The following is a 12,569-nucleotide window of genomic DNA, read 5'->3' on the forward strand; positions in this document are numbered from 1 at the left end:
AATCAATTAGCTACCAGCAGAGATCCCTGTGGGCAAAGCATGTTGATTACCACTTGTCCCTGTAGTTTATATAGTCATTTTATTCACTTTATTGTTTGTGGTTAAGTGCCAACATCTGGCCTCTACCACAAGTATTCATTATTCCTCCTGAAATAAGTTTGCCCGTTCCCATCTTCCATTCTCATGTCCTCTCTACTAAAAAACACCACTATAGAGCTTTTCAAAGAAGCTAGTGTTCCCTTCAACAATAATGTCCTTATTTCCTTGGAGAAGGAAGTATGTTTCTGGGCCCTTGAGAGGTATTCGGTTAGTGGTTTCACATAATAGGTGTACTCCAAAATTTCCGTCTCTCTAACCTTTTCACTTTTTGCTACTCAAAGTATTGTCTAAGGACTGGTAGCATCAGCATCACTTAGATGTTTGCTAGAAATGCAACAACTAGGCTTCACCCTGACATACTGAACCAGAATCTACAATTTATCAAGACCCCAGGATGAATTATATGCACCTCAATGTTTAAGGAGCACTGTTTTACAATATGTCAGTGAGGTTCTAGCATCTCAGCCTCATTGATCATATCAAGTCCAGACTTCCAGTAACCAATCCAACAGACTGTTAACACCAATCCCAGGTGCTCAGCTAATGCAGTAATACCCAAATCCTAGGTGAAGGCACCCACATCAATAAATTTGTCCTCACTGGTCCCCAGGATTCTCCCACTAAAGTTGACAGCTTCCTGAAACTTATCAGTGCATATGCTCTTGTACGTGGAGCACATCAAGGCTTTTCCCCTTTTCTTCACTGATATTTTGGGAGAGGTTGGGATTATCATTAAAGGGGAAACTACTAAGGCTCTTGGGAACATGAAAGGAAAGACAACAGGTCACTAACCCAACTACTAAAGACCAGAGTTTTCCATCCAAGGTGACCGAGGTACTAGGCGATCCTTGTATGGGCAGAAACAATGTGTGTGTGTGTGGGGGGGGGGGGGGCATCTCTGGTAAGACCAGAAAGACTCTTCACTTGAACAGGCCATATTTGTTGGGGCACTGGGTACCTGCAAGTTGGGGCACTGAGTGCCTGCAGGTAGGGCACTAGGTGTTCAAAGGATGACCCAAACAGCCCAAAGACTAGCAAGGACTCCTCTAACTCTCAGCTCAGAATTTGTCCTATGAAACCAGACCACAGGACCTCAAGATATCTCTTTTGGGGTATGTACTTGCCAAATAGGAGAAATTTGACCCTAAATCCCTCAAGCTTCTTTTGCAACATAACTTGGCCCCAATATAAGTGGGCAGTGGAGAGGTTTGGCCAGTCAGTGGTCGCTGGCTTGAAGCTCAAGGTCACTGGCTTGAGCCCAAGGTCATTGGCTTGAAGCTCAAGGTTGCTGGCTTGAGCAAGGAGTCACTGGCAAGGGCTTCCTGGCTCAGCTGGAGCACCCCCACCCTGGCAAGGCACATTTGAGAAAGCAATCAACAAACTAAAGTGACACAGTTATGAGTTGAAACTTCTCATCCCTCTCCCTTCCTGTCTGTCTGTCTCTGTTTTTTACTCTCTCTGTCTCTCTCTCTCTTGCTAAAATAAAATAAAATACGTAGTCCTTATTGAAGGTGGGAAAAAACCTTAGTCATCTGAGAATATCAAATTACTTTTTTTAGCTGTTAAATAGTAATTGCTTGACATGTCTTAAGTTCACCTACTTTTGGTCTTTTATTACAGAGAAGCTAGAAAATACATGTAGAGCTATCAATGAATGTCTTACACTTTATTAGAAGTATGTTTCTTAAAAGTGTGAGTGTGTTTGCCAATGGAGGAGCCTAGGTTTCTAGAAGTTATAAAATGTATTTGACAATCTAAACAATACTAATTGCTTACTTTTTAGTTGTCACTAAAAATAGAGATTTCAAAGAGGTTTTTGTTTTTGGGTTGTTTTTTTTTTACAGAAACAGAGAGAGTCAGAGAGAGGGATAGATAGGGACAGACAGATAGGAACGGAGAGAGATGAGAAGCATCAATCATCAGTTTTTCATTGAGACACCTTAGTTGTTCATTGATTGCTTTCTCATATGTGCCTTGACCGTGGGCCTTCAGCAGACCGAGTAACCCCTTGCTCGAGCCAGCGACCTTGGGTCCAAGCTGGTGAGCTTTGGTCAAACCAGATGAACCCGCGCTCAAGCTGGTGACCTTGGGGTCTCGAACCTGGGTCCTCTGCATCCCAGTCCGATGCTCTATCCACTGCACCACCACCTGGTCAGGCACTCAAAGAGTTTATAATTGTAATTAATTGGAAAAAATTATATGGTTTGATAATAGAAGATATAAGGTATGGAGATAGTTTTGAATAAAAAGGAATAAAGTAAGTTGTTCTAAAGCTGGTTATTTCATAGTGGGTAAAAAGATAAACTAGGGACTAGGAAAGTTGTAGAAGGTATGTAAAAAATTTAAGAAAAAAATTACATGGTTAAACTGAATAATAAATTTAAGTAAATGAATTTAAAGATCAAAAGTAAGCTATTACAGAGTTAAAGTTTGATTCTTTTCTGCTTTGTTAAAAATTCAAAGATTTTCCTCTTGTTTTCCAGATATAAGGAGACTTATTTTTTTGTGTTTTTGTTTTTGTTTAGCGAGAGAAACAGAGACAGAGACATGGACAGATAGGAAGGGAGAGAGATAAGAAGCATCAACTTGTTGCTGCGGCACTTTAGTTGTTCATTAATTGCTTCTCATATATGCCTTGACCCAGGGGCTCCAACTGAGCCAGTGCCCCTTGCCCAAGCCAGCAACCTTGAGTTCAAGCCAGTGACCTTTGGTTCAAGCTGACAACCTTGGGGTTTTGAACCTGGATCCTCAGTGTTCCAAGTCAACACTCTGTACACTGTACCACCACCTGGTCAGGCAGAAGACTTATTTTTTAAGACAATTTAGTAGCCCTGGCTGTTTGGCTTAGTGGTAGAGTGTTGGACTGGCATATGGAAGTCCCAGGTTTGATTCCCTGTCAGGGCACATAGGAGAAGTGACCATCTGCTTCTCCACTCCTCCCCCTTCTCCTGCAGCAATGGCTCAAACCATTTGAGCAAGTTGGCCCCTGGCACTGAGGGCAGCTGGGTGGCCTGGTCTCATCTCAGGCACTGAAATAGCTCTGAAGAGCTATTTCACTGGCACTGAAGAACAACCCCTCAGATGGGCAGAGTATCGCCCCCTAGTGGGCTTGCCAGGTGGATCCTGGTTGGGGCACATGTGGGGGGTCTGTCTCTGCCTCCTGCTTCTCACTTAATAAAAAATAAAATAAAATAAAAAGCAGTTTGGTAACTTATATTTTTCCCCTTAACTGATTCCTCCAGAATTTGGAAACTCTTAATGAGTATTATTATTTTCATGGCAATGTTTATTTGCATGAATCCAATAAGAATCTGATTTTTTTTATAATAGGACACATAAAATCAGTTTTTAATTATGGCTTTATTAACTATGACTTTGATTAGAATATTACATTTAAGAAAAGCATGCCCAGACTTTGGATATCACCAGAAAGCTTCAAGGAATTAAGATTGACTTTAAAGCCCATAAAAGCCCCCTGTAGAAATGGCTTGGTATATTGTTTGTTTACATGGTTCATAGCAGTCTTTCTAGGTAAGGAATAAAGTTTGCTTTCCTAGGAGATGGCAAAGAAAGAACCTCAAGATATGTGGGGGACCTTGAGAACTTTAAGAATTCACCCAAATTTATAGGTATTGCAGGCAAAGCTTGATGGCAGCTGTGTGGCTTGGCTTCTTCATGGTAAGGGGCTGATTAAAGCTCAAACTGAAGATTCCTTACAAGATTCCAGCAAAGCAGATTTAAGACAGCCTATGTGATCGATTGCTATTGTTGTATTTATGCAAATAATTAGGCCAAATTGAAACTGGACTTAAGATCTTGCTGGTGGCACAGTGGATAGAGCATCATCCTAAAGCACAAAGTCATCAGCTCAATCCCAGGGTTGCTGGCTTGACCCCAAGGTTGCAGTTCAAGCCCTTGTCAGGGTACGTACAAGAAGCAATCAATGGATACACAACCAAGTGGAACAATGAGTTGATGCTTCTTGCTCTCTCTCTCTCTTCCCCTATCCCTCTCTCTCACTTCTTCTCTCTCAAAAACAGAAAAACTAGATTTAATATGGTAAATAAACTGGTCTTAATTTGGCTCTTTGATAAAAATAAGGGTGATTTTAAGGGGGAAATTGTGTTTCAAGAGACTATAATACACAGTTATGGATATTAGACTCTAGTTCAGTTGTTTTCAAAGTTTAATTTTTCACCTAGAAACTGAACAGGATCCTGAATTTTTCCATTTTTCTAGTTTTCTTAAATATTTGCTACAACTCTCCAAATTAAGTTTTATTTTCCACCCTTCTTTTGACTTGGGATTATTGAAAACTAAAACTTTCCTTTTATCAAACCATTCATCATAATTATTTCATTCTAGCTTTTGCCCCATTAATATTGAGATTTGTAACAGTTTGTCTTCACCAGGTTGCAAGCCCTACTTGTACTCAGAGAATACCACCCCTTACCAACACTGGGCACCACTGCATTCTCCTTCCATGCCCAGGCCTCATCGTCCCTCTGACAGAGAACAAGGATCGCGTGGCTCTGAAGGAAAACATTGCTTCTCCTCAGCAGGAAGCAGCTACAGAAGTGATCCTGCACACCTTTTTCCTGAAAGAAATGAGAGCCAAGATCCTTGACAGGGGAATGTGGTAGAGTTAGACAGAGATGAGCAGAGCAAAGATGAGGGCCTAGAACAGAAGGTCACCAGAGCAAAGACAATAGGCCAGGTACATAAAATCATCAGGATGGAAAGCCTCAGGTGCCTAGCAATGGGCAAAACTGGAAAAACAAGGACCTCACCCCCAGGATGACCTTTCCTCTCCTAGCATATTGCTGGTCATAGTCATGCTCTTTGGACCCCCTGACCTTTCATATTGCTGGCCATGCAGTTAGGACCCTCCCCTGCCTTTCCTCCCCTGGCATGTTGCTAGTCATGTGGGTTAGACTCCCTTAAAGGGGGAACAAACAAGGGGACTGGAGAATAGCCCTTAAACCAGCGGTTCTCAACCTATGGGTCGCGACCCACAGGTTGAGAACCACTGCCTTAAACATTAAGCCCCCAGGACAATGAGGTTCTGACCTACATCAAATACATCTAGGCCTCCATTGTGTTTCAGCTCCAGGCCCAGAAAAGTAGCAAAACCAGACAAGCGACTCCACAGCTGACTTTAGGACCAACAGCATTGACTACTGGTGCCCTGGTGCTGACCAATCAGTGGAGACCATTTCCCTGAAGGTCACACCTGGAAAGTTAATGTATAGCCTATTGCAATCCTCCTCTAGAATTCCCACCCTTAAGACCCTTTAGGAGAGAGGACCCAGCGTGCTCTCTTTCCTGGGAGCATGTGCACAGCTCTACCTCACCCCGCACAACCTTTACCCTTCTTCTGACTCTGTATCTTGTTTCCTAAAGCCCATTTCTTCTACCTCTATGATTTTCTAAGTAAACTCGTTCTTATATTTTGAGTCTTGCCTCTGAATTCCTTCCTAGCCAGAACTCAAGTAGAACCAAGGTTCAGTCTGACCCCACAAGTCTAACATAACACCTAGTGCTGTTTTCATTCTTGCAGCCACCAACACTACCACCCACTAATCTCCTGCTGCTGGGTCCTGTGGGCCAAATCCAAAAACTAGAGGGCAAAGGATCCTGAGTAATGCCATCTATAAAGATCGTCCTTCCAGACAACAGAGAAGGGCAGAGAAGAGTGGACAATGGATGGGGGTAGGACAGCAGATAATGATCAGATTCACTGTAAGAAGAAGGATGAATATATCAATGGAAAGATAACTAGATGAATTATTTGACATATGTTTGAACAAAAGGGTAGCATAATAATAATGGTTAATACTTAATGAATGTTTATTATTTGCCAGCCTAAACTAAGGTCTTTACTCAGATTACCTTATATAATCCTAAGAACTAGCAAGTAGCCTGAGATGCTGAGAACCCAGGTTCAAAACCCTGAGGTTGCCCTGGCGGGTTGGCTCAGCGGTAGACCGTCGGCCTGGTGTGCGGGGGACCCGGGTTCGATTCCCGGCCAGGGCACATAGGAGAAGCGCCCATTTGCTTCTCCACCACCCCTTCCCCTCCTTTCTCTCTGTCTCTCTCTTCCCCTCCCACAGCCAAGGCTCCATTGGAGCAAAGATGGCCCGGGTGCTGGGGATGGCTCCTTGACCTCTGCCCCAGGCACTAGAGTGGCTCTGGTCGCAGCAGAGCGACGCCCCGAAGGGGCAGAGCAACGCCCCGAAGGGGCAGATCATCGCCCCTGGTGGGCGTGCCGGGTGGATCCCGGTCCGGCGCATGCGGGAGTCTGTCTGACTGTCTCTCCCCATTTCCAGCTTCAGAAAAGAAAAACAAACAAAAAAAAAACCCTGAGGTTGCTGGCTTAAGCATGGGCTCACCAGCTTGAGCCAGGGTCTCTGGCCTGAGCCGGAGGTCACTGGCTTGAACCCAGAGGTTGCTGGCTTTGAGCCCAAGGTAACTGGCTTGAGCAAGGGGTCACTGGCTCAACTAGAGCCCCCTGGTTAAGGCACATATGAGAAAGCAATCAATAAACAACTCAGGTGACACAACTATGAGTTGATGTTTCTCATCTCTCTCTTCCTGTTTGTCTCTCTCTCTAAAAAAAAAAAAAAAAGGCCTAAGAAGTAGGTTCATTAACAGTCCTATTTTACAGATAAGGACGCTAAGATACAGAAACTAGATCATTTGCACATGGTCACACAGCTAGCAGGTGATAGAATCTGAATCCCAATGTAGGCATGCTGTCTGTGGAGTCTTACTTCTCTGTAGTATTCTATGATCAATGGACAGGTGGCAGACGGGAAGTATGGGACAATAGTGGACTGCAAATTTATAGCAAAAGACAACTGGATTCAAGGCACTTGCTTGCTATGTGACCTTGTGCTCTGAGCCTCTTCTCCCTTCTGTGTAAAACAGAGATAATATGATAATAATTAAAATGATTTAGCCTGACCAGGCGGTGGCACAGTGGATAAAGTGTCAGCCTGGGACTCCAAGGACCCAGGTTTGAAACCCTGAGGTCACCGGCTTGAACGCAGGCTCATCAGCATGAGCGTGGGGTCACTAGCTTGAAAGTGGGATTATAGACATGACCCCATGATCACTAGCTTGAGCCCAAAGGTTGTTGGCTTGAAGCCCAAGGTCTCTGGCTTAAGCAAGGGTCACTGACTCGGCGCAGCCCCCAGTCAAGGCACATATGAGAAAGCAATCAATGAGCAACTAAGGTGCCACAACTACGAGTTGATGCTTCTCATCTCTCTCCCTCCCTGTCTGCCTGTCCCTGTCTGTCCCTCTCTCTCTCTCACACACACACACACAAAAAAGATTTAATAGTTTTCTTGGAAAAGTTAAGCAAGATAAGATAATAGTGGTAAAGTCCTTGATATACAGTAGAGCTTAGAACATAGTAAACAATCACAAATTCAATTATTATTATTATCATTATTATTATTATTAATGGGTAGGAATAAAGGTAAGTTAAAAACTTATGAGGGACCCTGGCCGGTTGGCTCAGTGGTAGATCGTCAGCCTGGCGTGCAGGAGTCCCAGGTTAGATTCCCGGCCAGGGCACACAGGAGAAGTGCCCATCTGCTTCTCCATCCCTCCCCTTCTCCTTCCTCTCTGTCTCTCTCTTCCCCTCCTGCAGCCGAGGCTCCACTGGAGCAAAGTTGGCCGGGGCACTGAGGATGGCTCCATGGCCTCTGCCTCAGGCGCCATTGCTCTATGGCTCTGGTCGCAATAGAGCAATGCCCCAGATGGGCAGAGCATCGCCCCCTGGTGGGTATGCCGGGTGGATCCCGGTTGGGCCCATGTGGGAGTCTGACTGCCTTCCCGTTTCCAACTTCAGAAAAATTAAAATAAATAAATAAATAAATAACTTATGAGGGAATCACCACCCCATCCAAAAGAGAATTCAGAGCTTAGATGGAATGGTTGAATGGGTGTCCCATATATTAATTTCTCTTTTGAGGCCTCTTCTGACCTATCCCTAGTCTTTCTTGTAAGGATGGGAAATCAGTTGTCCCCTTCCCCATCTGTCAATTCCTTAAAATTTGGGAATTTGTCTGAATATGAGCTGGCCAGCCCCTCTCCTTAGAAATCCCCTTTTGGTTCCCAGGATCATGAGGAGGGGAAAGATGAAGGGGGCTATTCTGGGCCAGGCTCCCTCCAGCTGTTTTACTGGCCCAGGTATTAGACATATGAGAATGGCAAATAGAGAAAGAGGCAGAGCTTACTGAGTCAGGAAATTGAATCCCAGAGGCCTGAGATATGGTGTGGGGGTGCTGGGCTTCCTTCCAAGAAGCATTCTCTTTCAGTTCTGCTTGTCTCACAGGAGAGATCTAGTTCTCAGACGATGGATGGGCAGACACTGTGATGACTTAGGGGGGAGGAGGGCTATCCAAGGTTTCATGCTTGTTCTAAGGGTACCAGGAAACCTTCTCTTCCACCTGCACCAGAGAGGAGTGAAGAACCACCAAGAACAGAGTGAGGAGGAAATAAACCAGTGGTGGGATTCAGCCGATTCACACTGGTTCGGCAGAACCAATACCTAATTTTTCGTTGAGTTTGGCAAACCAGTTGTTAAAAAGGCACTTGTAATCAGGGTTAAGGTGGGTGCCTGTCAGCTGCTCAATGTAGAAGTTACAAATTTACATTCCTTAGTCTTTTTTAACATTCATCTGTGCAACAGCGTATTCTAAGCACCTATAGTAGTGTTCATTCCGTCATAGGTGAAAAAAATTGCAAGTGAGCCTGACCAGGCAGTAGCGCAGCAGATAGTGTTGGACTGGGATGCAGAGGGTCCAGGTTCGACACCCCGAGGTTGCAGGCTTGAGTGAAGGTTCATCTGGTTTGAGCAAGACTCACCAGCTTGAGCCCAAGGTCGCTGGCTTGAGCAAGGGGTCACTCGCTCTACTGTAGCCTCCGGTCAAGGCACATATGAGAAAGCAATGAATGAACAACTAAGGTGCCACAACAAAGAATTGATGCTTCTCATCTCTCTCCCTCCCTGTCTGTCTCTGTCACACACACACACACACACACACACACACACACACACACAAAAGAAAATGCAAGTGAGGATGCCAATCAAGAAAAAATATGGAACCTGATCTGTGGTGGCTCAATAGATAAAGCGTTGACCTGGAACGCTGAGGTCGCCGGTTTGAAACCGTGGGCTTGCCTGGTCAAGACACATATGGGAGTTGATTCTTCCTGGTCCACCCCCCTTCTCTCTTTCTCTCTCTCTTTCTCCTCTCCTCTCCTCTCTAAAATGAATAAATATATATCTAAAAAAATTTTTAAAGAAAAAATATGGAACTAGCTTAAACAGAAGCTTTATTGTTTTTTGTTGGGTATTATTTAATATTTTTTTCATTAATATTTTAAAAGTCTTTCTTATAACATAATGTAGTTTTGTGTGCCTCTTTTATTGTTCTTATTTAAGTATTAAATGCATAAAATAATAAACTATCTTTTGGTATATTGTTTTTTTATACTTAAAACGGTCATTAGGGCAGAGAACTAATTGTTAAATTATTTGAATCCCACCATTGGGATAAACCTAGTGAAGAGAGCACAACTCCTCACTCTGGTCCCCTAATCCCGACCACCACCCCTAAAGGATAGCTCTATAGTTGATAATGTAAATGTCAGCAATGAGATGATACTGCAGGCCCTCTCAAAGGAGCTGGCCCAAGATCTTGGCTACATACACTGCTGATTTTTTGGAGCTAAAGCCAAGGAAAGCAACAGTGTGAAATGCTAACTGAGGAAGGGGGTGGGCAGAGTTAGGTTCCCAGAAAGACGGGGGGGAGGGGAGGGACAAAAGGCAATCCACACAACAAATGTGGGGAATTTCTCAGCAGTGATAGTCAAAGTTCTGGGACATAAATAGGGGCAGTCAGCAGTCACAGCCTCAGACAGGCTTCCACACTCACATTCCCAGGCCCCCTCACCTACCCTGAGGACACTGGTGACATTTCCACTCCCAGCCAAATTGCAGCCTCATACAATCTCCTGCAGATGCTCAGAGACTCATCCACACACACACTCTTACTGTCGGCCGGCCTCCGTTCACCCTCCATGGCATCCCACCCAGCTGCACTCCTAGCCATCAGCCTGCTGATTCTGTGGACTTCCCCGGGTAAGGCTGAGGGGAGGCTTGGGGGAAGAAGAGGGATGTCTAGATCTCAGACCGCTTGGCACTGGACACGCAGAACACTGCAAGTCAGGTATGCAGGGCTCAGCGGACCTGCGGGTGCCCTGTGTGTGCGCCGTGAGTGTGGCTATACCTGGGCCGCTGAGTTCCAACGTGTGTCTGTCTCTTGGTGTATCTTAGGGTCTCTGGCTGCCCATTTTTCTGAGGGCTCTATTTCCTGCTGCCTCAGTTTCCCAGGCAGAAGGAGAACACAATATATATTTGCTTAAGGTGGGGAGAATGAGAGACACTGAGGCAGGACTAATAGTCAAAATATTTAACAATTCATAGGTCTTCTAACTCAGCCTCCTGCTACCCCACACTCACCCATCCCCCATCAATTCAGTGCTGTGATCAGCATTAACTCTTCATTTTGGGTAAATTGAGAAGCCATGGGAGAGAGGTTGGGGCTCTCTGAGGCAGCAGAAAGGCATTTGGGAGCTTAAAACAGTGGTTGTTTACCAAACAGCTTAAAAGTATTTCAATATATTTAGCAACCAAGAGGGCCTTGTTGATGCATACTGGCTAAATATCAGGTCTCGCTGCCTCCACACACACATAGGTGTCCTGAATCTCAGCTGGGGCTGTGGTCTCCCCTCCTCAGGGTCCCTATGCTCTAACACTACCTTCTTTTGCCTGTCCCCACGCCAGCTCAGGGTGGTGCTAACGACGCAGAAGACTGCTGCCTGTCTGTGACCCTGCACCCTATCCCTAGGAATATCGTGCGATCCTTTCGATTCCTCTTCGTGAAGGATGGCTGCAGAATGCCTGCCGTTGTGTGAGTTGTGGGGAGCAGTGCATCAAGCCTCATTTTCCCCATTTACCCCCCACTTTCTTTTTTCTTTTCCATTGATTTTGAGAGAGAGAGGAAGACAGAAACAGAGAAGCATAACGTGTTGTTTCACTGAATTGTTCAATTTAGTTGTGCATTCATTGATTGCTTCTCATATGTGCCCTGACTAGGGGTCGAACCTGTGACCTATAGCACGCCAAGTTGATGCTTTATCCACTGACCCACCCACCCAGGGCTACCCCCACTTTCTTACCTCTCTTCTCTTTGTCAACCCCCAACCCCTTCAAGAAAGCCCCTGAAACAGGTCTTCAGATCTGGTCCTCAGCCCCTGCCCTTCACACCTGGCCCTGCCAGTAAGCTGGGTTCCAGGGCTCCATTCTCTCTGGCCCCTGACCTCTGACTCCAGGTTCACCACACTGAGAGGTCGCCAGCTCTGTGCACCGCCAGACCAGCCCTGGGTGGACCGCATCATCCGGAGACTGCAGAGGAACTCTACCAAGGCAAGCCTGCCCTTCTCAGCTCTGCCTTGTCCCTCTGAGCCTCTGCCCAAAACCCTAGCGCATGACCTTTCCTCTCCTTCCTTCTCCAGAGCAAGCACCAGAGCAGTTAGCCCATGACAGCTTCCAAGGGAGCTGGGTATCTGAGTGAAGGGATGTGAATCACTGCCACTCTGGAAAACCGAGGTCCAGATGAGAGAACCAGACCATCAGTCCTCTGCACCAGACCTGCCCCAGCTTGGGCAGGGCCTGGAGTGTGAGTGTGAGTGTGAGTGTGAACAAGGATGAGTATGACAGCAGCACAGCTTCTCCACACCCAGACTGCAATGCTTCCAATAAAAGTTCACTGATACCCACAGATTTGTCTTTGCTGTCTGTTCAGGAAGACCAGGATAGGAAGGGGAAGATGGAATGGCAGGATCTATTTTCCACACTGTAGCCTAAGAAACCTTCTCATCAACGTCCACTTAACACCCTGTATTCTCAGGATAAGCTCCCACAATCAGGACTCCACTCCCTGTCTCCTTAAAACCCTGTCACACTCCACAATTCAGTGACACTAAACCTGACAGGGGTTAGCCTGAGTCAGCTCCCCAAACAAGCCAAACTCTCTCATGCCTCCTAGTCTCTGCTCTCCGAGTCAGGTGTTCTGGTATTCAGGTGTCTCAGGGATCAAGTGTCACAGGGGGAAATGGAGTTATCAAGAACCAGCTCTCATGGCTAGAGGTGTGACAGGGGGCCTAGCTCTGCTGACTGGGGGTAAAGTACCCATCTACCAGTCCCAGTCTGTCTGGAACACTCCTCTATCCTGCCCGCTTAGCTTCCCATCTGCATCTGGCTGACTCTTCCTCCAGGAAGCGTTTTTCTGACCCCAGGCTGGGTTAGGGAGCCTCCCTCCCTCCCAAGCTCCCAGGGACCCCAGCCCTCTCTCCTTATAGCACACATCATACTGAGTTATAATGACTAG

The 12,569-nt window shown here is 45.8% G+C and overlaps 1 protein-coding gene across 1 annotated transcript; it reads left to right on the top strand.

Moving 5' to 3' along the window:
* The first annotated feature begins 10,002 nt into the window (after window positions 1-10,002).
* Window positions 10,003-11,960, top strand: CCL19 (C-C motif chemokine ligand 19). The gene is made up of 4 exons (XM_066254705.1): window positions 10,003-10,258; window positions 10,964-11,090; window positions 11,512-11,605; window positions 11,695-11,960. The coding sequence occupies exons 1-4, from the start codon at window positions 10,138-10,140 to the stop codon at window positions 11,713-11,715; spliced, it is 363 nt and encodes a 120-aa protein (XP_066110802.1). The 5' UTR covers window positions 10,003-10,137; the 3' UTR covers window positions 11,716-11,960.
* The last annotated feature ends 609 nt before the right edge of the window (window positions 11,961-12,569 follow it).

The sequence above is a fragment of the Saccopteryx bilineata genome, chromosome 2 (genome assembly GCF_036850765.1).
Source record: "Saccopteryx bilineata isolate mSacBil1 chromosome 2, mSacBil1_pri_phased_curated, whole genome shotgun sequence".
In the NCBI taxonomy this organism is placed as follows: Eukaryota; Metazoa; Chordata; class Mammalia; order Chiroptera; family Emballonuridae; genus Saccopteryx; species Saccopteryx bilineata.

Bases quoted from the DNA above. Each gene is read 5' to 3' on its own strand.
- CCL19 (XM_066254705.1), top strand. From the start codon at position 10,138: ATGCTCAGAGACTCATCCACACACACACTCTTACTGTCGGCCGGCCTC. The intron at 10,259-10,963 runs GTAAGGCTGAGG...TCCCCACGCCAG, and splicing joins GATTCTGTGGACTTCCCCGG to CTCAGGGTGGTGCTAACGAC. The intron at 11,091-11,511 runs GTGAGTTGTGGG...CTCTGACTCCAG, and splicing joins TGCAGAATGCCTGCCGTTGT to GTTCACCACACTGAGAGGTC.